Below are 27,930 nucleotides of genomic sequence, written 5' to 3' on the forward strand. Positions count from 1 at the left end.
GGGCCTGGCGCCTCCCGCCGCGCCCCTTCCTCCCGCCTCCTCAGGCGGCGGCCGGCGCCCGCCCTCGCGCCGGCCTACAGCCCCCAGCGTGCCCCGCGCGGGCCCGCCACCGCGCTCGGCCCGCTCCCGCAGCGGCGCCCGCCGGGAGCTGTAGTTCCGCGTCGTTCCCTCACGGCTGAAGCCCCGGGAGGCCGCTCCTGGGCCGGCTGCGCCACGGAGCTCACCGGGCGGGTAAGCAGCGGCCTCATCGCCTTCTGGCCGCCGGCGGCGGGGTGCCGTGCGAGCGGCTCCTCCACACCCCCCTCCCGGAGGGCCGCGGCGGCGGCGCGAGCTGGGGAGCGTTACCCGCCCGCCGCCCCGTGAGGCTCCGTGAGGGGAGCGCGGTGCGCAGGGGGCAGCGCTGCCCGGGAGCGCGGCCCGCGGCGCCGGGCGGGACGAAACGCCTCAGTGGCGGCGGCGAGGAGGCGGCCGGTGGCGGGCGGGCAGGGCCCGGGGCTCTCCCGCGTGCCCCTCGCCGGGAGGGGTGAAGCACGGGTGGGTGGCCCTGCTTGTGCCGCCGGCGGGCGGCCGCGGTACCGGCGCTGCAGCGGGTTGGCGGGAGAACGGGGCCGCCGAGCGGGCCCCCGGCGGCTGCTGACAGAGCCCGCGGGAGCCGGTGGGAGCGCACAAAGCGCTGCCGCCCGCCGGGAGCTGGGGGGCGAACGGGCGGACAGAGCGGCGTCTGCTCCGCCGGCAGCGCTTCCTCGGGTTTAAATGCTGGATGGGCGAAAGGTGCCGTCTTTGCTACAGAATTTTAAAAAAGGAAAAAAAAAAAAAAAAAGGCTGTGTTTTTTCACCTGCCTTTTAGAAAGTGTTATTTCTATCTGTCTTAATGTGTGTTTACAGCTGGAAAGGGGTACCTCCTTAAAAATGACCCCTTGGCATTATCCTCTGTCAGGGACTTCTCTGTGGGATTTGCTGACTGTCACCGCTGCTAGTTCAGTTTCTTCCCAGGTAGGAAAAAAAAGTGAAGGGGGTCTTCATTCTTAATGAATAAAGACAGTCACATTTAGACTTCATTCATTCCCATCACTGCAGTTTCATTAGGTTGTTCTTGCGTTGTTAATGAAAACAAACTAATTCTGTTGTTAGGGGGGGTTTCCATGGCTAGTAACAAACTGTCACCTTGCTGCCATCATCCCCCAGCAGACAGTGATGACAGCTCTGAGAGGACAGGTCTCTTTTCCTTACAGGTGTGTCTTGCCACTCTCTGAAGTAACATTGTCCTAGTAATGTACATTCTAGGTAACTTCTTAAATGAGGCAGCTTCAGTATAAAGCCGTTAGCTTTAGATTTAATAATGGGGGTTGCATTGTGCCTTTTGGGCTTCAATCTGTATTCCCTGTGACATTCTCCTGATGCTGTTCCATTAATTTCAGCGCAGCTATTACTGATGCCTTCTTACGTTGATGGGAAGAGCCCGCATTTTTTCAGTAGAATAAATGTGCCCATTTTGTGTTAGCATTCTTCTTGGGAGTCCTTTTCACATCTTTAGTATAATGCTTGGGAAGAACAGTAACTGGATGAAAGAAAGATGTGCTGGGATGACCGTTGTCTTTTAAAGGAAAATGAGCTTCTTTCTCATTTCAATAATTTTTTCTTCCGGCCATTTCAGAAGGGTAGAGTTTATTTCATTTCTAATTTTAGCCAGAGGGAGCTTTTGTAGGTATTGGCTTTTAAGGCAATCAGTGGCCTCTGCATAAATGACTGTCACTGATTGATCATGTGAAGACAGGCCGGACCAAACACATGTCCTGAAGAAGTTCATCTTACCAGCTTTGCCATCCAGAGTCAGTGATACAGTCAGTCTGTCTTTTTCTTTTTTTCCCTGAAGAAAAGGAAGGGAAAAAAGGCAGGAAATTAAAATCTAACCGTAAACTGTCTTTTTTCTTCCTTGCCTTACAAAACCTTAACACAAGGCTAATCATAGTAAGGTTGTAGCCATTTGTTGTTTTCATTAGCTAAAAAATGTCATCGTCCCCCGTGTTTGTGAGCTTGCATGGCCTCTTGTTCATCAAAAAGCTGTTGACAGATTTTGATGAAATAATGCAATGAAATAGCGGGAAAACATGCTGGGTGTGGCTTGGGCAGTAGACCACTGCTTTCCTTGCCCTACCTACAGATCCCAGAAACAGTGTGGCTGTGCATGTACCCTCAGGCTCTGAAGACATTGGCACCCTGACGTCATCGCACTCTCTTCGATTACACTGTCAGTGGCTGGGTTTTACTTAAAATATGCCACCCATAGAGAGAAGTAACATGGTTTAGAATTCATCCTGCTTTTGATCCCAATTCAATGGAGAATAATGCATGGAAAGGTAAATACAGTTCTAGATTCTCCTTTTAAAGTAAGGAGGTTATGTGTAGCGTCAGTGATGGCGTATGCTCCTGATCCAAGTTTGTTAATTAAATGGGATGGTTTGCTTTTGTTCGTGTCATCATCTGATGTTATCAGAACTTAGCTAAAAATTCAGTGAAGGTTGCACTGATGTACCACTATTGATCAACTTTTGATGTCCCACAAGATCTCCCATTGCAGCAGTAGCTTGTAATTTTTCATCTATCTGTGCAAGGGTTTGAGCTACCAAACAGCATCAAGAAAACCTCCAGTATCTGCTCTTTTAAAGTGAACCGTTGACAGAATACATGCAGTGAAGGAAGCTCTATTACTTAATAGCAAACTCCCTGTTACAAATGGTGCAGATGGACTACAAAGGGTTTTCTCAGATTTCTTAGAAACAGAGATAAAGGTAGTATATATTCTTTCTGTATTATTACCAGTCTAGGTTGCTTCTAAGGTGAAGTCCATCTTATTATGCAGTTTAGAGTCAGTAAAAATGCATTCCATTCCACTCGTCCCCTTGAAAAATTTATAAGCAGTTTTTACAGAATTCATCTGCAATGTAGTGGCTCTTGCCACCATTTTACCACTCGTAATACAGCTGTACTGCTGTACACAGCACAAATCAGAAAAGAGCCCTTTTTGCACTGCAATTAATAATTAGAAGAGATATAAAGTAAACACGGATTTTATAACAGTATTCTAATAATCTTTTCATGTTACCTTTCTAGCAAGTTAATTCTGTACAAAATTATGTCACTTACTACACGTTTTCAGTGCTACACATTTTCTGCTTTGCACATGTACACAGCACATCTTGCACTTTGTCTTGCAATTCCTTCAATGCCTGTAAACTTTGGCTTAGAAAATTCTTGATTAGATATCTTGAGGCAATAAACAAGATTTGTTTATTGGTGCTCAGAACCCCTGATGGGGGTGGGGGAGGGAAGTGCTTATTGTATTCTATTCAGCAGAAGAGAATAGCATCTCTTCCATTTAGTGAAAAGCGTGGTATCTCTTCATTTCACTGCCAATTAGAATGAGTGTACTTGTATGCCAGCACAGGTTATATGCTCTAGATCAGTTTGTTGAGCAATAGAGCTGTTGGAGAACATTATATTTTATTTAGCTTTGTGTAGTAATTTTATTGGTGTATATTTGGAATTAAATTATTTTATTAGTTATTCATGGAACATGTGATTGCTTCTCTGTCCCTGGTAGTGGAGGATTCTGCAAGTTCATTACCGTTTCTAGTCATGTTAGGCTTAAGTACCTGTGTGCTCTGGTGGTGATACTGTACCCTGTGTTCTCAGTGCCCATAGATCTGTTTATGTTTTTGTTTTTACAGTAGCAGAATTAAATGACTTGCAAGACAGCGATGGCTTTTTCTCTAGAATTTGAATATGGAGGCCACAGGGACAGATGAAGTAGAAAAGATAAAATCAAAGTTTATGTCTGCATGGCACAACATGAAATACAGTAAGTGAAACAGTGTATGGTAAGATCCTGTCTCCATTGAAATGAACGGAATTTTTCTTGTTGACATGAGTGGGATCATGACTCAGAAACTTAACTAATACCAATAATAAAAATGCAATAAGATTCTTGAAACCATTTTTACTCCGATAATATGAGCAGCCTGAGTAAACAAACTTTTAATTTTTCAACTAGATTTGCATAATTTCTTTTAAAATTACGTATTTTGAAAACAGTAAATAGATTATGTAAATGACACTGGATTTGCTTAGGCTTTTAAACAGGGATAAAATGGAATCATCTGCGCAAAGATTTTTTTATTTTTATATGTACTTTTCTGGAAAAAATAGGATGGTCTGTGAAATACAAACTGCTGAAGAGTCTACTTCACACACTTGAGTAACGTACTTTTCCACAGTTGAACATCAGTAATTTGTTTATAAGCGAACAAATTTTCAAGTGTGCCCTTTACTAATCTGTCCTTAACCTTAGTTCTTCTAGTTTCCCTCTGGGACTGAGTTTGCTCAGATTTACCACCAGGTTTCTGATAAATTTGTTAATTCTCATAACAGCCTTGGAGATGTCTGGCAAGACAAAAAGATACTTTTTCTTCTACTTTCTTTAAGGCTACCATGTGGCTGAAGGGGAATAGTATTCATTACACCCTATATGTGAAAGGAAAAGTTAAGAAACTCTGGGTTTAGGATGTGAAAGACCATAGGATTTAGACTTAAGTGAAAAAGCTACTGCCTGGGGACACTGTCAAAACCTAAAAGCAGAATTCTGGCCCTTTGATATTGTACAGCATATTGTACTACCCCTTTTGTGTCTGAAATCTGCAATTTAATTTTGTGGTGTTTAATTAATCCTATGGGAAGAGCAGTACTTCATGCATTTTCACTGGTCATATGTGAAGCCTATTTTATGTTACAGGAGTCAGAAGCCTCACAGAATCGAACTATGCAGTAATGAATTCACAGTGGAGACAAAGCAACTTAAGCTCAGCCTTAGGATTTCTGCATCCTAACAATTTCTGCATAGCAGTGCCATTGTATTAATATTGAAACATTCGTATATGGGTAACATTGTTACTGTTAAACCAGAACTCTAATCTGTGATCTATAGAACTATTAAACTTTTATGAAAGCAAACCCCAATTTCAGTACATTTTCTTTATATTCCCCTTTCAAGGGTTACCTTTGGCTTAACCAGATGCTATTAGCATTCCTGTTTGGAATACTTCAGTCACAGATGTGTATTTGTTTTGTACCTATTTTAGGTTGGGTGTTGAAAACAAAAACTTACTTCAGTAGAAACTCCCCGGTCTTTCTGCTGGGAAAATGTTACCACTTCAAAACTGATGGTACGTACATAGCACTTAACTCATTCTAATCTTACTTGGCAGGAGCTCTGTGGATATATTTTTAATCTTCTAGAAAGTCTGTCATTGCCAGTTACTGAATTCAAAACGTAACTATGAAAAGCTCAGAAAATACTCATTTAAATATCCATACCGCCACTAATGCGACGCATCCTAACCTGCTTTATTCAGATTTTACACTGAAGTCTTGTTCTTCCTGTATTAGTGCTGTAATTTGCACTTTATTTACCTATCAATTTGAGATTTTCTTTCTAAAAGCTCCTGATTGAAATACTGACAATACCTGTACAAAGAGTCACTACACCAATGCCTTTGATACCATTTTCCAGTGTGCATTTTTTTTAAGAATCTATTTGACCATTTATGTTTAGGTGAGTTAAGTGATTGCTTACTTGCAAGGCAATGATTCTGTTGGCACAGTAGTGCTGGCTGCATTGCGTCCCCCCCATCTGGCACATTTCTATTGTGTTTGCCTTCCATTTTTCCTTTCTTTTATTTGAAGTGATTGTTATTTTTTGCAAGTTTTCTCAGTTTTTCTAATAGAACAGTTGTATGGGTTTTACTTTCCTTCTAATAACAGGAGCATTGTATCAAGTTGTAACTTCAGTTGTGCTTTGCCTTACAGAATCTGGTGAACTCTCTACAGATGGGTCCAATTTTGATAAAATCAACACAGAGATTTCAGGAAATGTTGAGGAGTTCCGTAAAGATTTTATTTCTAGAATATGGCTGACCTACAGAGAGGAATTTCCTCAGATAAAGGGGTCTGTGTTAACAACAGACTGTGGTTGGGGTTGCACTCTGAGAACTGGTCAAATGCTGCTGGCTCAAGGACTTATGCTTCATTTTCTTGGTAGAGGTAAGTTTTGAGGGAAGATCTCAGTGTTCAGCATGATAAGCATGGCCATTCTGTGGAGAGTGTGATGGTCTTAATGTAGCCCAATTCGAAAGTACAAGCTCATTTTGAGTCTGGACTCCTTATTAATATTGGAATTGTTACAATGCATCAGAGCAGTGATCTAGCTGTCCTACTCTTCCATTTCTGTAAAAGGAAATACCAAAGCATGCCAGAGGAAGAGACTGGGAACTCCACAGATGCTAACTGTGAAGTAAAACACTACAAAAATGTGTGATCCCGTACCTGAGTATTGTTATTTTCCATGCAAGTGTCCAATTCTCTTGAAACTTACTCATTTCTTGAACTCAGGGTGTGGAAATGAGTTCCACAGCACATAGCTGTGGGCTATGGCAAAAGTGATGTTCTTTTAGCAGTTTTAAAATTGTGCATTATTCAATTTCTTCTAGTATTAATGTATTGAGTTAATAGAAGGATTCTAATCTAACTTCAATACATCATTCTTTGTGTTGAAATTTTCAGTATTTCAGTTCCTCCCTCCCCCCCTGCATGTACTTACAGAGGAACTTCCCTTTTTTATCGCTGTCTAGCTCAAAATACTGTCACAGCTGTTTGAAAGAGGTAGCTTTAAGAGACTTGGAACACTTACTGCTTTCAAAGGCTAGGCGTGCGTGTCCTCCCTATTCCTCCAAGCTGAGCCATGTCCTGCATAGAGATATTTTTGTTTCTCATTAGCCACCTTTTCTTTCCACCTTCTTCTCAATCCCTTCTATAAATCTACCACATTGCCCCTTTCAAACAATTGGTCGTGTCCTCTATCACCACTGCTTATTGTCAAAATGATCCAAGACATGGACCTGAAGCCACCCAGGCATGTTAGTTAGAGAGAATACAGTGTATTGTTTACTCAGCCATTTGCTGGATCCCAGGAATACTTTAGGATAAGATATTTCTGAAAGCCTGTTTTGATAATTCTTTGTACTGTGCATTTATGATGTAAGCTGTGAACATAGTCCCAAACCAGCTGCATCACAAAGTTGTCTTTCTTGGCAGTGTGAGGACCGAACTGTCAGATTGCCTTACTGAATGTTCCTTTTGTGGTGGATACTTAAGTCATAAAACGTTCATTATCCCTTTCAACTGACGGCAAATATCAAGACATATGAAAATACTTCCGCTGAGAACAGAAATCTCTTGAATGTAACTTTTGTTATACATACATTTAAAAAAATTGAAAATCTGATCAGAAGACTACCTGTGAGTAGGAATGTGTAATGGCTCGTTCTAAAGTAACCCCAAACAAAAAACCCCCTGGTTTATATCTTTAAAATCTATGGTTACAAAAAATTCCTTGCACTGTCCCCCATGCATCCTAATCTGGAAAGTGATGTGGTGATTCTGGAGTGCTAGTGTTTCTATGGCAGTCCAAATGTATAGGAAGAAGGAATATGTATGGTCTTTCTGGACTACTTTCCTCATCACCTAGTCTTCTGACAGCTGGTGAATTATCTTTTGAAAAGCTTTTTATGAGGTCTGGGTAGCTTTTGAAACATAGTTAAGTGTTTACATTAAGTTTTTCATCGCTGTTTACTCTTTTCCCAGAGATGTTTTCATTATAGTTTAATGGTATTGTTTCTGTTACAAAGCAAAACTTGACTGCAGTTATGAGCTGGAATACTTACACTTCCACTGCTACGTGGAATGTTCTAGATATTGCTGAATGATGTTGTAAATGAGTTTTTATTTTAAATATTAAGGTGCTTCTAAGTTTTACTTTGAAGTGCCTGTACTTAAGACACTTGACTTAAATGCAAAGGAATAGCAAGGCCTGTGATGTTACATTGAGCTTATGCATGCGTCTGCCTGTGTCTGCAATGAAAAATTAACACGAGGTTTCACAGAGGGGTGCCGCTCGTGGTAAGAGGCATTGATACAAGGTGGTTGTCACACTGTAATAAGAGTGGGTGGCATGGATTATGGCCATCACCAGCAATACTTGTGACATTACTGGAGCCTTAAGTTTTTTTAGATTTTAGAATTAAAATATCGTTGCCTCTGTGCTTCCTCTTTGTTTCTCAAAGACTTTTACATAGGTACTTCAGTAGGAGCTAGGAGGGCTGCAGTTCTTGCGCCCTGTCAGAAAAGTAATTACTGCCTCTCAGTGCTGTAATGGCGGCTTTCTGACCCTCCAGGAGCTTACCCAAATCTGGCTCACTGAGCAAAAGCACTTCTTCTGTAGGGGTTTGTTCCTTGCTTGCACATGGCAGCCTTCCCCTTCAGGGATGTTTGTTGTAGACCTTCAGGATACATTCTGATCTAAACAGTATGTTCGCTGTGGTCCAAGCAAGGAACACATGCTTTGTGTTGCAAGTAGTTGTTTGAACTTGTGGGAGAGACTTTCAGTCATCTGACAAGGGAAGCATTTCTGTTCTCTAGATATGCTGAACCACCATTATGCTGTAAGAGGAACGTGGTGTGTAGGCTGCATTGTTAGAGAAACCTTTAACTAGAAATGCAGACTGTAGATACTACGCTGAATAATATTTAAACAAGTTTGTCTTGTAATCGAGGCAAAGAATTCACAAATCTAGTGAATAAATAAATGTCTATTTTTCTGCTGATCTGCATTGGCATTTTGCCAGGAAGAAGTGTTTGTTTTTTCATGAATAATTCCTCAGGTTTGCCTATATTTTTTTAATAACTGACAAACCAGAAGAATTAAAAACAACTTTTGAAACGTCTTGTTTGACACAGATAAAACTTTTTTTTAGATGGTACCAAATAGCTAACTTTTTTGTAACCTGTGCCTTGTAATCAGGTATATCTTATATGTTTGACTGGGATCGTGGAGTCTGACCTCTATCTCGGATAATATAAATTGCTAACAAATGTACCACTGTTAGTATTTCATTTCACCTATCATTCAGCAGAAAATAAAAGCAAATTATACTCCACTCGAATTAGTTGTTTACATTTTAACACTGACATTTGCATCTCCATATGTAAAATATATATTATTGGTTTGAGGAACATGGGGGAGAAAGGCACATGCTTTGGTAAGTGTACCAAAACGTTAATGCTAAGCCTAATACGCATCTTAAACTTTCTTGCTGCAGCCTGGGTCTGGCCAGATGCATTGGACATTGACAATTCAGATTCTGAATCATGGACAGCCCATACAGTGAAAAAGCTGACAGCATCCTTTGAAGCATCACTTACGGCAGAAAGAGAACCCAAAATCCTGTCAAATCATCATCAGGGAACATTAAAGAGAAACTGTGATGACAATGAAATGAGAAATGAAGTTTATCATAGAAAAATAATTTCTTGGTTTGGTGACTTTCCACTGGCAGCTTTTGGCTTACATCAGCTAATAGAATATGGAAAGAAGTCTGGAAAAATTGCTGGAGACTGGTACGGACCTGCAGTTGTTGCACACATTTTAAGGTAAAAATACCTTTATTCTTTGTTGTTACCGTGCCTTACACATTACAGGAGAAGCATTTCAAAGTGTCATGAGATTGCTTCGGCTTAATTGAGCATCTAACTGTTCATTACTAGCTTTGTAAAATGTCCATATTAGTAGCAATTCTAGAGATTTTTCACAGGCAGGAAGGGAAATAGCAGTAGGTGCAGGGATTGAACTCTGAGCTTTTATCCAATCTTATTTCAGGAAAAAACCTACATTCCTGTTTTCCTGTATTTTGGGCAATAGAAGTGCCAAGTATCTCTCCCAGACCTAGGCTTTTAAGTAGAGCTGCATTTAATGAAATGTTCTAAAAACTAACCACACTTTCAACCTTGGAACATGCATAACATTATAGATTATTTTTTTTATATATACTGTAACCTGGGGGCTGTAATGTACTGATAGTGTAATGAAATGTCAGAGCTAAAATTGATGTTTTCAGCATTTCTTTGCACACATCAAATTCTTGTGAAACTGTAAATGTATGGGACTATTAATATTATAATTATATCACAGTAAAAGTAAAAGGACTGTGACATTCAGTGTGGTTAGAAAAAAGTCGAAAGTCAAATTTCTCCATACTGTCTGCCTTTATAAGCCATTTCTTTGAATATTGCTGATTTTTTTTGTTTTGGTTTGTTTTTAATAGCCTTATAAGCTTATGTTCACAGTGGATTCCAGTTTACCTATAAACGGCATCACTAATACATTTTTTAAGTAGCAGAAGCTGAAGTTCATACATTTATACATACATGTGAATAGAAAAATTTGATTTTTAGTATAAAAGTATATTAATCTTAAGTGAACCTGTACTGAAATAGTCAGGTGTATCTGTGTGCATACCTGCAAGTGCATGCAGTGATGTGAGAGGTTAGCATTATTTATGTTTTCTTCTGATTTTTTCTGATGATAGAAACTGTCAGAATTCTTTTTGCCTACTTTAAATTGCAGTAGCCTGTTTACATAATGGGAGCAGGGGGGCATGTGGTCCAGAACAAACCCACTGGTAATTTCCAGCACTGCAAAGGTTTCCTTTCCTAGGCCTCTTTTCTTTCTTACAACAGTGCTAACAATGTATAGCTCGCTCATAACTTGAGAATGACTGTATTAAACGATTCCTCAAAATATACTGTGAAATAAAGGGATAGTGACCATTTAATGCAAGCGTGTATTGAAGTCAAAGGCTAATCTTCTATTTTGAACAGTTTAATTTCTTTACAAATGTTGTCCTTGATTGATGATCATGCTTCAGACTATCGACATATATTTTCCTTTAGTTTTTAGGCCCGTTACTCTTATTCTTTTGAGGATAGCCTAATATAGCAATTATCTTTTTGAAAATTTTGGTGAAACCTTACAGGTTTTTATGTGTTAGCCTTTATTTTCATAGACATGAGATGCTAATTTGTGGGTAGATAAATGAAGTCAATTAAAGAGATCTATTGAGTTGAAAATATTTCTGTCAGCAAATTTAGCCTTTATTATCTCAATATACATGACAGAAAATTGTTATAAACAGAAGAATTAGGTAGTGAATATGAATTTCAGTGTAAGTTAATGTGTTTCTTTGGGCTTTTTTATGTGGTTTTCATTGTTTCTTCTAAATAATCAGATATTGTCATCTTTGCTTGGTAACAACATGTTGCCATATTACATTGGATACCAAGATCCAGTGTTGAGAAACAAACACACACCCACTCCCCAACCCATCTGTATTTATCAGGAATGGAACGTGTCTTGAATTAAGAAAACCCACCAACCGCCACCACAAAAAAATGGCAAAATAAACAAAAAAAACCCCCAAACCACAATTATAACCAACCTGTTTCTAAAAATCTAATAATTTATGTTTACTTACTGTTAATGTCTTTAAAATCAGAGATTAGTTAAATACTTTTGTCTTTCTACTTAGAAAAGCTGTTGAAGAAGCCAGAGACCCTGAGCTACAAGGAGTTACAGTCTATGTTGCTCAGGATTGTACAGGTAAATGTGGTTATGTAGATTTTTGCAAACATTTTAGATGCTTTCCGTGACTTTCAGTAAGCACTTAATAGTAGAGCTCTAACAGAAAAAAATAAACAGACAAAGGAGTTTTTGATCTATGTAGATGTTTGTTCTCTTTGAGAATCAGGTATCACAACTTGAAAGCTTCGTACATTGCTTGTTGAAATTGCTGATTGAAATGAGAGTTCAATCACTTTTCAAATACTTCAGTTCAGTTACATTTGTCAGTTATATTTTATTTGTCTTCTGCCTCATGGGATTCTTTATGACTTTTACTCATTTTTCTAGTGGAAAAAAACCATTGCACCAGTCTCTTAGACTAGTTAGAAGTCATTTTCGCTTGGAGTTCAAAGATGTGAGCAGGATAGTTAACCCAAGTCAGTGGTAACCTTTCTTCTGCTCCAGCATGGCATTTTAAATAATCAATAACGGGCAGAGGAGCTTAGAGCGCTGGATATTCAGGAGCAGAAAATGATGACAAGATAAACTAAGTGTGTGGTGAAACTTTACACTGATGACTATAGTCTTTCAAATCGAAGCACAATGTATTACTTCAGTAGCCATGTTTAGCTGCCAGAAATTTTAGTTATGTCATAAGTGATCTTGGGATAGGACAGACGAGACCGACATCCCGGGGTAATCAATCAAACTAGATTTAAAGAGACACTGCTTAATCATACACTACAAACCAGTTTTGCCTGACGTACAATGACAGTGGAAACTTAAAATTCTATTAGTTTTTTGCTTCTTTGTCCTGGTGATGATTTTTACATCTCTCTTAGTTTGGAGGGAATAAGCAATAATACTACATTAAGTTTTTTCACTCATTTTCAAGGACTGTGCAATGTTAACTTTAGACAGTGAACTTGAGTATTTGTTAAAATCAATCATTGTCTTTTTTCTTTAAAAGCATAGATGTTTGTGTTACTGGTAGGCTTTCAAGTTTTAAATTACTCCTTTTAGAAGAAGTTTATATGAAGTAAATAAATATTTATTGGCTTTCTCCTAACCTACCCCTTCTGCACTTCCTTGGCAATGTATCTTATGTCAGCAGCAGATTACCATTCTATGAAATACTGCTGAAAATGAGGAGGCATAACACTGTTTTTCATCAGTCACCCAGGAGTTGTGTTTCAGGAGGACAGTCCGTTTTTGAAGGACTGCAGTTTTAGTTTGTCAGACTAAGTGATGACATGTTGTAGGTGTGTCTTTGCAAAAGCTAGCAGTTCTGTTTTAAATATGAATATTTCTGTGTGTCTCCTTTCAGTCTACAGTTCAGATGTTATTGACAGACAGTGTTCTTGTATGGGTTCTGGAAAAGCAGACACAAAAGCTGTAATTATATTAGTTCCTGTGAGACTCGGTGGAGAGAGAACAAACATGGACTACTTAGAGTTTGTAAAGGTATGAAATGAGAGTTCAATCACTTTTCAAATACTAGCACGAGGTGATATGAAAAGCGACTTCATGATGGTAATCTTCTACCTATTAAATGCGTGGTGGTGATTTTACAGTTGAAGGTTGTAAAGTTTGACTTTACAGATTTTAAATTTCCCTATTACAAGATCAGACATAATTGCAGAGCACATGATGTCCCTTGGTAAAGCAGTGATAACTGTCCTACTCCTAAAGTAGCTACCTGAAAAGACATTAATGCAGTGGCTGAAATTACAAACGGTAATTTAGTTACATATGCTATTAGAGTTGTGCTATAGTAAGTATCAGACAGCATTTAAAAATATAAATATACCAAATTCCTTATTCCGTTTCTTAATTTCTTAAATGTCAAATGGTTTAAGTTTGTTGCTTGTTTGTTCTTCCCATTTTCTTTTGTCTTTTTCTTCCCTTAAAGAGAGAGGATAGAATTTTTTGATCTCTTTAGTCACAACTTTGGGCGGTTTTCCAGTATCTGGACATTAGGATGAATGTTTCTAAGGACAGTGATGCAGGAATAGCAAGCAGTTACCACAAATAAAAAGAAACTGGAAAAAAAGTAAAACTCAAGGAGAAAGCAGGGGGAAGGAAGGCCTTTGATGTCCTCTTTTCTTCCCTTCCCCCCCCATCCCCCCACCGCACCCACAGCAGAGGTTCTGCATATGGTACTACTACCTGAAGATGTACTGTCATCCTGCCTCTTGAGCACAAGAATACATCTCTTAAGAGATTGTTCTCTTAGCCCTGCTGCTTTATCATTTTCCATGATGCTGTTTATCTGTCTTTAAATTCTTGGTTTAATTTTTCAAAATACCACAATGTAGTAGCATGAACAAAATCTTAAGTCTGTAACATCTTTGGGGTTTTTTTTTTGTTCTGTTTCACTTTGGGGTTTTTTGGTGCCTGTCTCTTCTCTGTAAAATTTAAGAAAAATACTTGGGTCTCTTTTAATGGCATGGGGAGATCAAGAGATGAAGCCTTTTATTTAAGTGATGGAGCTATTAAATTATTTTTCTTTCCCGATTCTTTTCCTTGTATTTTCAGACAGTTGTTTTTGGAAAAGTTTTAGTTCTTTTCTGATTAATTCTGACACAGTTAAGACAAGCCTGTTGTCTCAGGCGTGATCTACAGCAACCTAACTTTACTTTCAATGTTAACTGCAGAAAAGCCTTTGAGTCAGTCAGGTCCAGGAAGACACACAGCGCCTCTGTTTGTAAGCTAACAAACAGTTGCTTCTGCAACTTTCATAAGGCTTTCTCAGTGACTCCAGTTCTTTAATACTGGCTTTCACTATTGACAGGTATCTATGTCTAGTTTTACCCTGCAGAGGTTTTCTCAGTTTAGCTCTCAAACACACTCTTTGGGCAGTGTGAAATACATTTGCGTGGCAGTGGGTTTCACAGCACAGTCACGTTATCTAAGCTTGCCTGGTACAACTGGCTTTACTGGGGCGATTTCTGCTGCTCATTTACCAAGCCCGGTACTGCCTTTTGCAGTCTGTTATAATGGAGACTGTGATGGAGAGAGATGGAAGCAATGGAGAGGGCTTTCAATTGCATATATTTGTCACTTCAATCTCTATCTTGACTATTCAAAAGAAGCGACTAAATTTCTTGGGGTCTGGATTTAAGTTAAAAATGCAGATTTTAGAATGTAGTACAAGAGGTAATTTTTACAAAGGATTTTATATTTATGGATGAAAATTGATAAATTTTTTATAATTCACTTTTACAAGAAAATTCCCATAGATTAAACAGTTAGTCATTACTCTAAGCAGCTCTGCTCCCTTTCTGTTTCAAAGGCAGAGGATGTGTCCTTAGCTGTTACAGCCTTTGCCTCTGATCTGCCTTAATGGTCTGTAATGCTCAGCCATTGAGGAGCGTTTTTTAAAAAAGCCTTCTCATTCATATTTTAAATAAGAAGTACTTTCTCTTAACCTGTATAAACCATGCTGAAGTTGACTTTATTAGCATCTCAGGTGAGGAGTACAACAGGTTTTGTTATGTTACATTATCATTGTCTAAGCAGAGAAAGTTTTATCTTGAGAACCTTTGGTCTTATTAGTACACTAAATATTAATCATTTTGTTGAGAGCAGTTTTCCCTGCTTATACAGTGATAATGTAACGGTTATACTTTTAATGGTTGATCTCTTAGAGGAGAGGATATAGATACGACTGCCAGCTGATGGAGATTTCACTTTAGCTCAGCTGATAATCTTCCCAGTTTGGGCCACTATCCAAGTTTTTGGACCCAATGCTTGCCTAGTGCTACAGGAACACCACTGTGATTTATGGACGTTTAAAGGCTGTTCCGTTTTCAGAGTGTTTAATGGTCTTGGGCTTCAATTGCATTAGAACAGTTGGGCTCAGCTTTCCAAAGTGCTCAATGTTGGCAAAATTCAGCTCCCGCTGGAGCTGGTGGGATAACTAATGGAGAACTGTGTTAAGCCAAGACTGAATATTCACAAATCCTAATGAGCCCTGTTAAGTAACAAAACCTCACAAAAGCGAGAAGAGTAGAAATACGTTGAGGGGAGAGGGAGGGAAGGTTCTTTCCTTCCATTTCTTTGCTAGGTACTTTTAATAGAGAGATGATCAAGGGTGATTTCTTTGGTGTCTGTTGTCTGTGACTGCATCCAGAGCTTGTGGGGGACAGAGGAATTTCAGTCAGGTAAACTACTGACATGTTCTTACCTTGGTAAAATTGCATGTATTACAGGTCAATCCTTCTCCCCAGCACTACAAGGTATATCGATAAAATCAGCATTTTATTACGTAATGATAAATCTGCTAGGTTTGTGTGCTAGCACAGGCACGGGGATTACAGAACCCAACTCTTTTCAACCCGAATGAACAGAAATATGCTGGCAGCACTGGTGTGACTGTAGCCCACGGCTGATATGCCAGCTTTCTGTCCATAGCGGCTCCTAGCTTTGCCATGGGTAGAGGGGTATCTTTCTTTACACTTCCAGACTGAAACGATTCCTGTATTTCACCCCATGTCCCTCTTTAAATCCTATTAGGTGTATTTGTAATGTCTCTTTCTCAAAGCGGCTACATACTGATGGTTCTGATTCCTCTACCCTCACAGTCAACATCCAGTAAGATTTATGGGGCTTGTCTGTTGGGTGTCTGTCTCTCCTCCCATGTTTTGGGCTCTTGTTTTTAGAGCTTTATCTTGTAATTACTCTTGCTTCAACTGGCATTTCTCCCTATGATGTAAAAGTTCATGCTCTAGACAGACTTCTACATTTGAATGCAAAAAGAAGAGGGCCCTCAGGGCCACAGAATGTAAATGTATATGAACTCTGTAAATCTGAACACTTTGATGCCTTTTGACCAAGCAACCTGTGCTCAGCTTGTATGACATCATGTTTTGTCTCCTCCTCAAAAATGATACTGCCAGTTCTCTCAATCTATGGGCATCCCATGAAAAGGGAGGACTTTCTCTGGAATTTGTGGTGGTATGTTTTCACTTTGATCAGTTGTAAGCCTCTAAAAATTGAGTCAAGGCCCAGAAAGTCATGAATTCAGTCTTAAAAAAAAGAAAATAAAAGAAAAAAAGCTGTTTGCCTGAAAACAGTAAAGGGAGAGCAAAGATTTTAATTCAGTTTAATACTTACTCTTTTTAACACTGTCCTAATTATTTAATGTTCTTGTTGTAGGGAATTTTAAGCCTTGAGTATTGTGTTGGTATTATTGGTGGCAAACCCAAGCAGTCGTATTACTTTGCTGGATTTCAAGGTTAGTGTTTTAATACGTTATGTCTCTCCAATATTTTTCTTTAAGAGTTAGGAAGTTAATATCGAACCAGTGGGAAATAGCATGATTAAAATAGCAAAATGAGTACCTTATTAATTCATCATATCTACCCAAGTCCAGTCATTTGTCATTTACTCCATATGGTAATTGGATTCTGTAAAATGTACATTTAATTTCCGTTGTTGCATAAACAAGGCATAATTTATCTGTTTCACCAAACTTCAGGAGCGTTTGCTGTTACTATCTGGCAGTTCTTATTTACATATTTACTTTTTACTAGTTTAAGTGGTGTTAGTTGATGCTTAAATGACAAGCAATATATTCTTCCTGTCAGGATGAAGTAGCACAATACATTTTTCATATGCAAACTCCAGAATATAATTGTGTGTTTGTAAAAGTAATTTTATCACCCAAAATTAAATGACAGTCTCATCACTTTATAAAAATTCTGCTTATACAAGCATATTTGATTATGCAAAAGTTAATCTGTCCTGCAAAAACCTATGCTTCAGTCAATGAATATCAGCCTGGCAAGCGGTTACTTGCTGGCTTTTTTTTTTTTTTTTTCAGCTGCTCTGCATAGAAATTGGATTGTAAGCAGTGTAATAATAAGGTGTTTTTTGAATTACTTGTCTTCTGTTTTGTCCTTGTAGATGACAGTTTGATTTACATGGATCCTCATTACTGCCAATCTTTTGTAGATGTCAGCATAAAGGATTTCCCTCTTGAGGTAGTATGGATATAGACCTGGCACTGTTTTCTTCCCATATGAATCAAACACTAATTATTTAGAGATGTTCTGGCTAGCTGCATCTTTATGGTTTTACAGTTACATGTTATTTATCAAAGTCCTGCCCTTCTTTATAGGCCTATAATCAACAAAAATGACCAGAGGTTAAAAACTCAATATGGGGTTTTAATTTTTACCTTATTAATCTTTGTCTGTTTCTTCTTTATGATCAGAAAACCTCAAAAATAGATGATCATTCAAAGTATTTTTCCATCAAAGAAAACAGGCAATATTTGCAGATTTTAAACCGGAGTTATTTGGATTTGGCTTTGTTAGTTCAAGTTGCAGTCAACATCATGGAGAGAATTTACTGTAGTATTCAATAATAGAAGCCTGTTATCTGTTTGGAACCAGAATTCCTGCAGGTTTACTTGCTGCTGCTTTACTCAGAAATTCATCCTGTTTCTATACTGGAGTAGGTGGTTATCATTTTAATTGTAACTTTTGCTCCTGATGACTTTGCAGGTCACTTTTTCTGTCTTCATAGAAGTAGAAATTTTTGAGGCTTACCGGTGAGGTTTGTGCTTGACTAGATGAATTTTACTCAAGTCTTCTGAACTGTTCCTTTTAACGAGTTTTATTATTATTTTTAGTCAAGCTGATTTTATGGAATAGCAGTTTCCAAGAAACTGACAGGTCTGAAAGTGTAGGTGCTGCATTTGTTCTTTCTTTGCCCCCAACCCCTTTCTAGGCCATGCGTTTCTGGGTTCATCTAGATGCAGTGGATGCATCTTTTTGGGCTGTGCCTAGGTCTTTGAAATCATACTTGGCTTTTTTTACAGTGGTGTTTTCCCTTTCCTTTAACCTGTTGCCAAATAACTTGAATTGACAATAGATAAAGCTAAAGGAGATTATTAAAGAACTCAATTTACATGTGCCATGGGAAAACATGACCGGTTGCAGAAGTAAGTGTTCAATAGCAACAGTACTCACAGTAGGAAGTACTCAGCCGCATCCATACAAACTCTCCTTGATCTTCTATCCAACTTCCACGTGAACTTCCAGTCTCCTTGGAGCAATTGTTCATTCAATGTAGAAACACTCTCTGGGTGCATGCACTGGTTAGGACAGCATCAACTGCTGGAGAAGAGTTGGTTAGTTACTAGTAGTGGTTCCTCATGCCACTGTGCTCTGTGAAGTTAAATACTCCTAAATGTGGAAACACAGCTTAAGAAACAATGTATCACATTTAAATAAGGAAGAATATATATTTATCTCCACCACCTCTAAAATACTAGCTGCTTAATGTAGAGTTCTTGAAGGTTCACAGGAAAGTCCCGTAGATCGTGGGAGTGAGTCATACACAACTCAGTCTCACACCTGAGGAACTGAGTAGGTGATCTTAAATCGACTATTTACACTTGGAATGTAAGTCAAATGGTGTGTAATGAAGTCGTGTATCTTCATGGCTTCTATTTTGTAGAGCAGCTAAGAATTAACTTAAACTGGGAACAGTGGAGTGGACTGCAATGGTCCTGTCTATTGGCATCATGAAAAGAAAGAATTGCTAACATATCTTGAAGTTGACCGCAATACTTTAATCAGAATACCATCAAATAGTATTTAGGAAAAGTACTTAAATATGTCGAAGCACTTAACACAGGGCTAATGTCAAATCCTGGGGCCCACTTAAAGCAAACACTACATATTTTTCAGTATTTATACTTAACAAGATGCTTTAATTAGCGGGACATATAATATAGAAGTGAATATAGAAAACTAGAAGATTCCAAATTAAAAAAAGGAACATAGCAGAAAAATGTATCAGAAAATACCCTAGACAGAGAGTTTCATTATTTTTAGAGATGGCTTTAGTTTTACCCTTTTGAGGTATTTGGAAGAAGAGTTAGCGAGTCCCAGCTCTACCTATTTGTATTGTGGCCGCAGCCAGGGATGATAACCAAGGTCCTTGCCCCTTTGTGCTAATAACTGTAGTAAAATACAGTGCCTTCTCTGAAGATCTTACAGTTTAATTGGGAAAGTCAGACAAAAGATGGGAAGGGCACAGAGAAGCGGAGCTCAAGTGACTTCCTTAAGGGTCACACTGCAGCTCAGTGTCCAAGCTACAAAAAATACACTTCTTTTTGGTTTCTGTTCCCATGACTAATCCTCCAGATCATGCTGCAGACTGGCATCAATATGAATTTCCAAATAATAATAATAATGAGGTTTTAAAATGTATTTTGAATGTACGCAAGCTGGCAGTTTGGCTTGATCGCAACCTAATGCTTTTCTGCAGACAGAAAATATATTGGAATTTAATGCTTAGTGCATTTAATAGTATTATATCTTTGTCCAGAAATGTCAAAAGTAAACAGAAATTGCTTTCTTAGTGTGGATAGTTGCTTGTTAGATTTATCTGTAGGGAGTATTTTCAAAATTGACAAATTGTCCAGAATAAGTTGGAAATCAATCCACTCTGTATTGGCTTCCAGAATCCATTTGTTTGGAGGAGTAGAAAAAAAAAAGAAAAAGAAGTCTACCCACTTCTCTTTGTTTACGGTGATTTGTGTAGCATTAAGACTGCTGCCCTGAACAGTACAGCACAACTGTAGTTACAGTGTTGTTGCCGAAATGTGGTATGTAAGGCAGGGTTCGATTTATATATTTGATGACTCAGGAATGAATTTTCAAAATATAATTTCTGCATCTAAAATTTGAACAGAATTAGGAGAAAAAATGGTGACTAAAATCAGTCTTGTAGAAATAGAACTTCTTATTTTCTGCTTCTGTTGTTTAGCAGAGGTTTAATAGAAATACTGAGGTTTGTAATCACAAGTAAAGAATTATATACTTCAATATATAAAACTATTACACTGACAGGCACGCTCAGATTAGGTAACTAGTGCTGTCATCTTCTGCAGATCGACTTTTCTGATTGGCAAAAAAAAAAAAAAAGACAAAAGCAGTTTCTTAATACACAGGCTGCTTGATGTTTGGTGTCAGGGGTTGCTGTTGCTACAGTCAGGTGAGATCGTAACAGTTGGTAGTTACCCTTCATAGAGGAAGCACAGCGGTGTTGGTGAGAAATCTGCGTTGCTCTGTCCTGGTGTTCCTGTGGTGGTAGTAAGCTGTCCTGGCTCTGTGCTGAGCAGCGGTGCCAGAGGAGCTGGGAGCTGTGCACAGCTGACATGGAGCACGGCATATTCACTGGGGAAGTTCATGAAAAACAAAATCTGCATGTTAGTACAGCGGTATCTCTGTTGCAGAGTGGTGCAGACGAGGCGTGTTAGCGTTTGTTACTGGGCAGCTGTAGCAGGATTGCTAGTGATTTAATAGAGGTAGGGTGGACGGGCTAGTCCTGCATGCTGGAAGCACAATAAAGAGGACAACCTTTGAGAGACAGTCAGGGGTGATGAAATAATTTCAGTTATTAAACAGTGAGCTTCACCAAAACTACAGTTCCTGTAACAAATAAGCACAGGATCAGCGGAAAGCATGCACTTACCTTTTCTCTCATAAACTGGGAATGAAGAGACTGGGAAAGGGGTTTTGTATTTGTTTGCTTTTTCTTAGAGCATGGCTGCTGATAGTATCGGATTGCTGCACTGTCAGAGCATCATCTGTCATGAAAAGAGATTTCACGTTAGGAAAGAAGCATTTATAAAGCACAGCATGTTGTTTGGTTTTTTCCTACTTGCGGATCAGTGTTATCTAGCTTTGCTTCTGTGGGTTTTGCAGGGTTTTTAACCCGTTTCATTTACTAAAGGAAAATGCATGAGGTTGGTTTATTCCATTATGTCTCTTTTACAGAGACTGGGGGAGGGAGAGGGTCAATGGGCGGTGGTAGTAAAGCAGTAATTGTAAGATAGTGCAAAAGCTGTTACAAATTCAATTTGCAGAAGAGCGTTCACCTCCTCTGCCTTGGGAATATTCATAAAGTACTGCTCTGAGCGGCAGACCTTTGACAGATTTCAAACTAACATGGTGGCGCGCGGAAGTTTGGTATATACAGCGTAAACAGCAGGAGGTTTTATACATGTGAAGAAGAGTGGAATTACTTGAATGTTTGGGGGTGGAGGGGGGAGAAATTACTTGGAAGGTGTGTGCTGGGTTTTAATTCAAGCGATACGGGGGATTGTATGTTAAAGCTGTTGGTGGGAAAAAGTAAATGCATCGGTCTGCACCATTCTAACCGTAACTGTGTATTTCATGTTTTTAATCGTGAAACTTGCAGTCATTCCACTGTCCTTCTCCCAAAAAGATGTCATTCAAAAAAATGGATCCGAGCTGCACGATAGGATTTTATTGTAGAACGGTACAGGACTTCGAGAAGGCATCTGAAGAAATCACCAAGGTGGGTGTCGACCTTACCAAATCGATCCCTCAAGCCAGCACGGCATGCGTGTGCTGCGTAGGGATAAGGGCTGAGAATCAGCTTCGCTCTTCTAAACAGACACAGCCCTCGGTATTTTATTGCCGCTTTTACAATCGTGAGAAACCGAGCCCGTTGGGCGATGGCGGGGTGGCCGGTGGCGGCGTGGCGCGCCCGCCAGGTGGCGCTGTTGAAATGGGAATGTCCGGCAGGCGCCGCGCTGCCGGCGGGGCCGCCCAGCCCAAGGCAGCGCCCGGGCTTCGGCAGCAGCGCTGGAGGCCGGGGAGCGGGCCTTGCCCAGCTGATCTGGTGCTGCCCCTCCGCTTGAAAAACACTGCGAGGGGTTCCTTCAGGTCCAAGCGTAACTGGGGTTTTTTTCTGCCTTGATTAGTACAGCATGCGAGTGTATGAAATACAGCGTTGTTAAGAGGTTGTGTTGGCCGTGGTAGCAAATAACTGCATTTTGTGATTTAAAAAAATAGTCTGTGAAAGGTTGCAGCAGCAGCAGAAGATGGTCACGTATTTAATATTCTAACCACAGTAGTTATCACAGCAGCACAAAGAATTAAATGTTTGCAGCATTCTGAATGTCCTGTTAAGTGGTATTAGTATTATAGCCAACAAAGCATTCTTAAACTTAATAGTGTATATAATCTCTCATAGGTATTGATTGATGCTGAAGTTGTTTCTTTGGTTCTTACACACAGAAGTGGAAAATAGATTTAAAGGAGCAGAAGTTCCTAAGCAACAGATATACGGGAAGTTTAAATAGTGAAGTTTCTATTCTTCCGTGATTTCCTGTTCTATCATATATAAGAAAGAGTGTAACAACATGATAAAAAAACCCTAATTACAAAATTGGTCATATTGGAAGTTCTCTCTCTCTTTTTTCCCCCTTCTCTCTTTTCTTTCAAGTTTGGGATTAAGTACGTATCTTTTTCTGCACATATGTTGTGAAAATACTCATGGCTAATCTAAGTCTTGGAGCTGGTATCCTGGTACTTTAGACAGAAATTATTTAATATTAGTGAAATTATTTTATATAAATACATTTCAGGCACAATAAGTATGAAAACAGAGGAAAGTTTTGGTACAAATACAGTGCGAGAAATATTCTATGATCTTTCAGTCCTTCCTTCACATGCTTTGGTTTTTCTTGCTCTTCCATTATTTTTCCCTTTGTTTGCAATTTGAGTGCAATGACTCTTGAACTGCAAAGCACAGTACACTCCCAGTGTGCCCTACGTAGGCTAGACTAAAAAAATCCAGGTTCTCACTGCTTTTGTGGGCAATAAGAGGTGGAAGAAAAAAACCTACCTTTTATTATTTGAGGATAAACCTTATGAGCCATATATTCAGTAATAGAGAAATTAGGGCATTGAAATCAAAGGCCCAAATGGAGTGACTGATGAAACTCCATCCAAATTGCATTCAAGTTACCCTTTGCTTCTGTACTGCCTAGTTAGGCAGCTATTGTTAAGTAGTTTAATAATACCTGGAATTCAATAGCTGATAGATCAGGGAGACCTGGAAACACATCCAGACTTGAGAAGGATGGATTTACTGACTGGCTGTAGTCCTAGTTCTGTTTTGCACTTCCAGCACAAATACCGAGCAGGCACAGCAGTTTGTCTGGCTTCTCCACACCATGTGGCAGAGCCGAGAGGTCAGCAAGAAGCTCTGGCCTTGCACAGCCCCTGGGACGGCTCTGCCTTTCCCTGGCCACAGCCTCTGCAGCTACTTTACATTGTTAGTTAACTGGTACCAGGCTTGTCTTGCTGCTAATGCAGTGAGTTGTTTCCCTATCAAAACCCATGACAGCAAATAAATAATCCACTTGGGCTACAACTGCATTTGCCTGTTTGTAGCCCAGGTTCTCAGCAGAAATGAAAAGTTCTCTGGACTGATGGAGTGTTGAACTTGGATGTAGTTCAGCACAAAGAATTAATCGTTGCAGCAACAACAGTGGCAGTCTGGGTCTAACACTGAAATACTAAAAAATATTGATGTTTATTGAGAAACTTCTCTGTAGAAATCATTGCAGTGGTATCTAAAGAACTTTAATATTCTTTAGAGTTTCAAACTCATCTGTGATCACTAAGTGTGATGTAGCATGATAGTAATTACGGTAACCTTAACCAAGTTCCACTCGACTCTTGTTTAGGCATTTGCCTGTCTATCCAGTTTGTGTTCTGTATTTAGTGTTTCATCCTCTCCCTTAGTACACAGAGAGGTGTTACCTGTACCTGCAGGGAGGGAGGTGTCAGGGGAAGTTGAACACAGACAATGGCAGTAGAACTGCAGGTGTATTTCTGTCCTGATTTGGAGGGACCGTCTTTAAAGGTGCGATGGTTGTTGGGCACCGTGCGTCCCCTGAGATGCAGTGTTCCAAGGAGTCTTCTGTGGGAAACTTGGAATTCGGAGCTGGCCTAAGTCCATCCATCCACTCACAGACCAGCAAACAGCCTTCGTGTGGCTATCAATTTCTCTTCCTACTAAGGCAGCTTGTATCCAGCCCCTGGAGTTGAAAGGGTTTGCATCCAATTATCTAGTCTTCTCAAGAAACAAAGCATTTGTATGTCTTACAAACTTTTTACTTTCTAGCGCTCATTTGTTACTCTTCTTTTGCTTTTGCCTATTAATGTGTGCATGTCTCTCCTATAGCTTTTTACTTTTTTACCCAGGTTTCACATTAAAGTAGCCAAATGCAATTAAAATAGACAAGAATAAAGTGGAAAATTTCAGACCACAGTAAAAATCACGGATTTTGTTATGATTGATTATTTTTTTTAAAACATCCCCTCAGCCCCAACTCTCCTTTTTAAAATAGTTCTTACTGTTTAAAGATCTATTTAGGGGTTTTTTACTGTATTAGATTAATTGTTCTCATGAAATTATGTTTAGTGATATTAGTTCCACACAGGATATACATCTAGGCTAACGTAATTCTGCATGTTACTGCATGACTGTGCTGTTTTTTCAAAGCAGGTAAGAAATTTTAAAAAAGTAAAAAAAATACCCCCCCCAAAACCCCCAAAACAATTAAGTGTCCAAATCAGCCTGGAAGGGTGAAATGTCTTTCAGTATTTGGCGGATTTTTATCTGCTATTAAAGGTATTTTGCTGATCTGTTTTTCAGTATCTGTCTTTCCCCACCAGCCACTTTTACATGCTCAGTTTTTAGATTTATAAACGTAGAGTTTTGGCACTCTGGTTACTACAGCCTGCTACTGTTGTCAGTCTGTTTTGAGCCATATGCTCTCGATTGGCTTATTGACATAGATGTAGGTGTTAAACTTTTAATAAAAACATTGATTTTCATACATGCTGATTCTACGCTAGAAATATCTCCCTGAGATGCTTAGTTGCCGCAGAATTCATACCTGTGCTTGAGAAGAGTGTTACAGCCGTTAACTATTTTGTAGGGTTTTTTATCTTCCTACAAGAGCTCCAGCTGCACTGAAACAGACAGCACACAGAGGTGATCTGTATGGAACGAGAAGCAGGGTTAGGCATAAAATTACCAGCTACCTGAAGAAGAAATGGAAATAAATGAATGGTTAACGGGAGGAAGGAACATTTAGATTGTGCAATGCTTATGTTTGAATATGATGATAATACAAATTTAAAAATGCGTTTTTTATTTCGCAGTCATCATCAGATAAGTATCACTACTTACTGTATTTCTTTGTTTCCAATTAATATTTTCTCTGGTGCGTGTTTTACATTGTAGATGCTGAAGTCTTCATCTAAAGAGAAATATCCCTTGTTTACTTTTGTAAAGGGTCATTCTAGAGACTATGACTTTGCTTCCAGTCCACTCCATGAAGAAAATGACCTTTTCTCTGAGGATGAAAAGAAAAGATTAAAAAGATTTAGTACAGAGGAGTTTGTCTTGCTTTAAGGACATTTTACACAAGATTATTGGCAGCTGTCCAGGAGAACACTTGCCTTTTCAAAAATAAAAAAAATGTGTCCTCCTCTCCAAAAAAGGCAAGCTTGCGCTGAAATTGGTCTATTTTCATAAAGATAATGTTTTATATGTTAATAGTCTTTAAAATGTCATTTATAAATGTACTTACTAATTATTTTTGTTCACTACTAGTTGGAGGAGTTTAATGTCACGTTGTGCTAGTGAAGATGGAGGGCATTGTTTAGAGCCAGGTGTGCTGAAATGTGCCTCTGTCGTGGTCTTGCCCTCTTAAAAAGCTTGGCCAGTCCCTAAAGCCTGACTTGTGACCCTGATGTCATGTCAGCCCAGGACAAACTCCAAGCAGAGGCTGCCAGATGCCTGTGGGGTTTGTGTCATGGACACATATCCATAGGTTTTGAGACCATGTTTCTGTCTGTAAGCAAAATTTGAGTTCTGTATTCATGTGGTAAGGGTAGAACGCTACTCCGTCTTGCTACGTAAGCCCCAATAGTAGTTAATGCTGTAATCGTGACACACATCCCGAGCAGCACAGTGTAAGAAAGATAAGTTTGATATATCAGTAGTAATTGTCAGTTGCAGTACTGATACAATTATATAGGCTGAATTGTGAGTTAAGATACTATTTAGCAGTATGATTTTATAATGGTTTCTCATTAAGCTTGCTTTGGAGCCTTAATATGAGGAGTGAAGATAAAGTATTACCTTTCTCCACAATTTTTAAAGGTTATACTATTAATATTAACTGCAACCAATCAAAGCAGCTGAAGACAATTATTAGAAGAGAGCGGTGTTTGTTTCCTGTTTCAACTACTATAATGTTGAGGCTTCTCTCCTATTAGGGCAGCTTTTAAATCAACGCAAATGGGGGAGCGGATGTTAAAAATTCTGGGCTGTGATTATTTTTTTTTATATATACGTTATTACTGTACAAATGATTATTTGATGGTGTGTGTTCTCAGATTGCAAACAAATGTACATAAGTAGTTTCATGTTTTAACAAAGTAAATGCAATATTTAAAATACGTATTAACACTGCTTGGAAAATAAAAAAGGTGGGAAAACATTAAATGCATGTGCCTTTTATATTAATATTAGATCCTCTAAGAGTGAATATAATCCTGCATCTAAAACAATATTGTAAGGTGTGAATACTCTGTTTATTTGCAATAAAGGCAAATTTTATTGTTGTGTTGTAAACCAAATGTTAACCTATTCTAAGTGCCGTTCAGGCACAGAAGGCACAAATGTTGCCAATCCAAATAATAAGCATCACGTGTATTCATTAAAACACCTTTTTTCCTTTTATGAGAAAGAAGTGACTAATCGATGGATTTCAGGCAGAACTAGATCATGTTATGTGTCAGGGCTGGAGTGTACCCTTGCACATGTTAATTGAGTTAATATTCCAAAAAGCCAAAACAAGATTGTGTTCACTGGTTTTCAAAAAAAAAAAAAAACCACGACCCCACACGTCATTTGTCTAAATTAGTAACCTGTGCACTGTTGATGCCTACTAATAATTGGCATAATACTACTTTTAGATGCTGCATGTATGTGAGAATGTTTGGGTTGATCTTCCTTAATATTTTTCATTAATAGCCCAGAAGAGGGAGTAAACAACATATTTATGGAATTTAGATGTCAAAATGAGGAGAATTGTGAATGTCAGTGCAGAGTTAGAAAATAGAAGATTCCCATTTAGTAGAGCACAAGTTTATGTAGCTTTAGCAAAAATAATGCAAAACTGTTGAGTGGTTCCTTTGGGTAACAGCGGACAGGAAATTAGACGTGAAGTTGTACTTTGCTTTAACATTTGAAAAAAAAATAATGCGATCCTGTGCTGCATCATTAAAAGCTCTAGTCACAGAGCGGGGGGGTATAATTGGTGTAATCTGGTTTCACTGATGCTCTCCTTTCTGCTTACCTTTCCACGAGGAAGGCGTTAAGTAATTAAAGGGCACAGAAGAACAGGAAAAATGATCAGGAGCCTGCAGGGATGGATTTAAGGAAGATTAACTTGTAGCTATGTGGCTTTGTTAACTCTATAGCTGAAGAGCGAGGCTGGCAAGGGAGGGAAGTGCTACAGCTTACAAATACGTAGTGTGTGTGCACTGGTAAGGGGAGAGGAG

At 39.1% G+C, this 27,930-nt stretch overlaps 1 protein-coding gene across 4 annotated transcripts; it reads left to right on the forward strand.

Annotated features, from left to right (window-relative positions):
• Positions 1-20: 20 nt before the first annotated feature.
• ATG4C (autophagy related 4C cysteine peptidase) lies at positions 21-26,869 on the forward strand. Of its 4 annotated transcripts, XM_055724516.1 has the most exons (13): positions 116-231; positions 886-993; positions 2,162-2,357; positions 3,729-3,859; positions 5,136-5,219; positions 5,863-6,096; positions 9,210-9,540; positions 11,475-11,545; positions 12,834-12,970; positions 16,667-16,745; positions 17,417-17,493; positions 21,731-21,850; positions 25,601-26,869. In XM_055724516.1, exons 4-13 carry the CDS (start codon positions 3,784-3,786, stop codon positions 25,769-25,771), a joined length of 1,380 nt encoding a protein of 459 aa, XP_055580491.1. In that variant the 5' UTR covers positions 116-231; positions 886-993; positions 2,162-2,357; positions 3,729-3,783; the 3' UTR covers positions 25,772-26,869. The 4 variants fall into 4 exon arrangements, with proteins under 4 accessions (XP_055580492.1, XP_055580491.1, XP_055580493.1 ...); XM_055724518.1 differs by lacking the exon at positions 2,162-2,357; XM_055724519.1 differs by lacking the exon at positions 2,162-2,357 and having other exon boundaries at positions 9,447-9,540.
• Positions 26,870-27,930: the final 1,061 nt, after the last annotated feature.

This window comes from Falco cherrug, chromosome 12 (genome assembly GCF_023634085.1).
Source record: "Falco cherrug isolate bFalChe1 chromosome 12, bFalChe1.pri, whole genome shotgun sequence".
NCBI lineage: Eukaryota > Metazoa > Chordata > Aves > Falconiformes > Falconidae > Falco > Falco cherrug.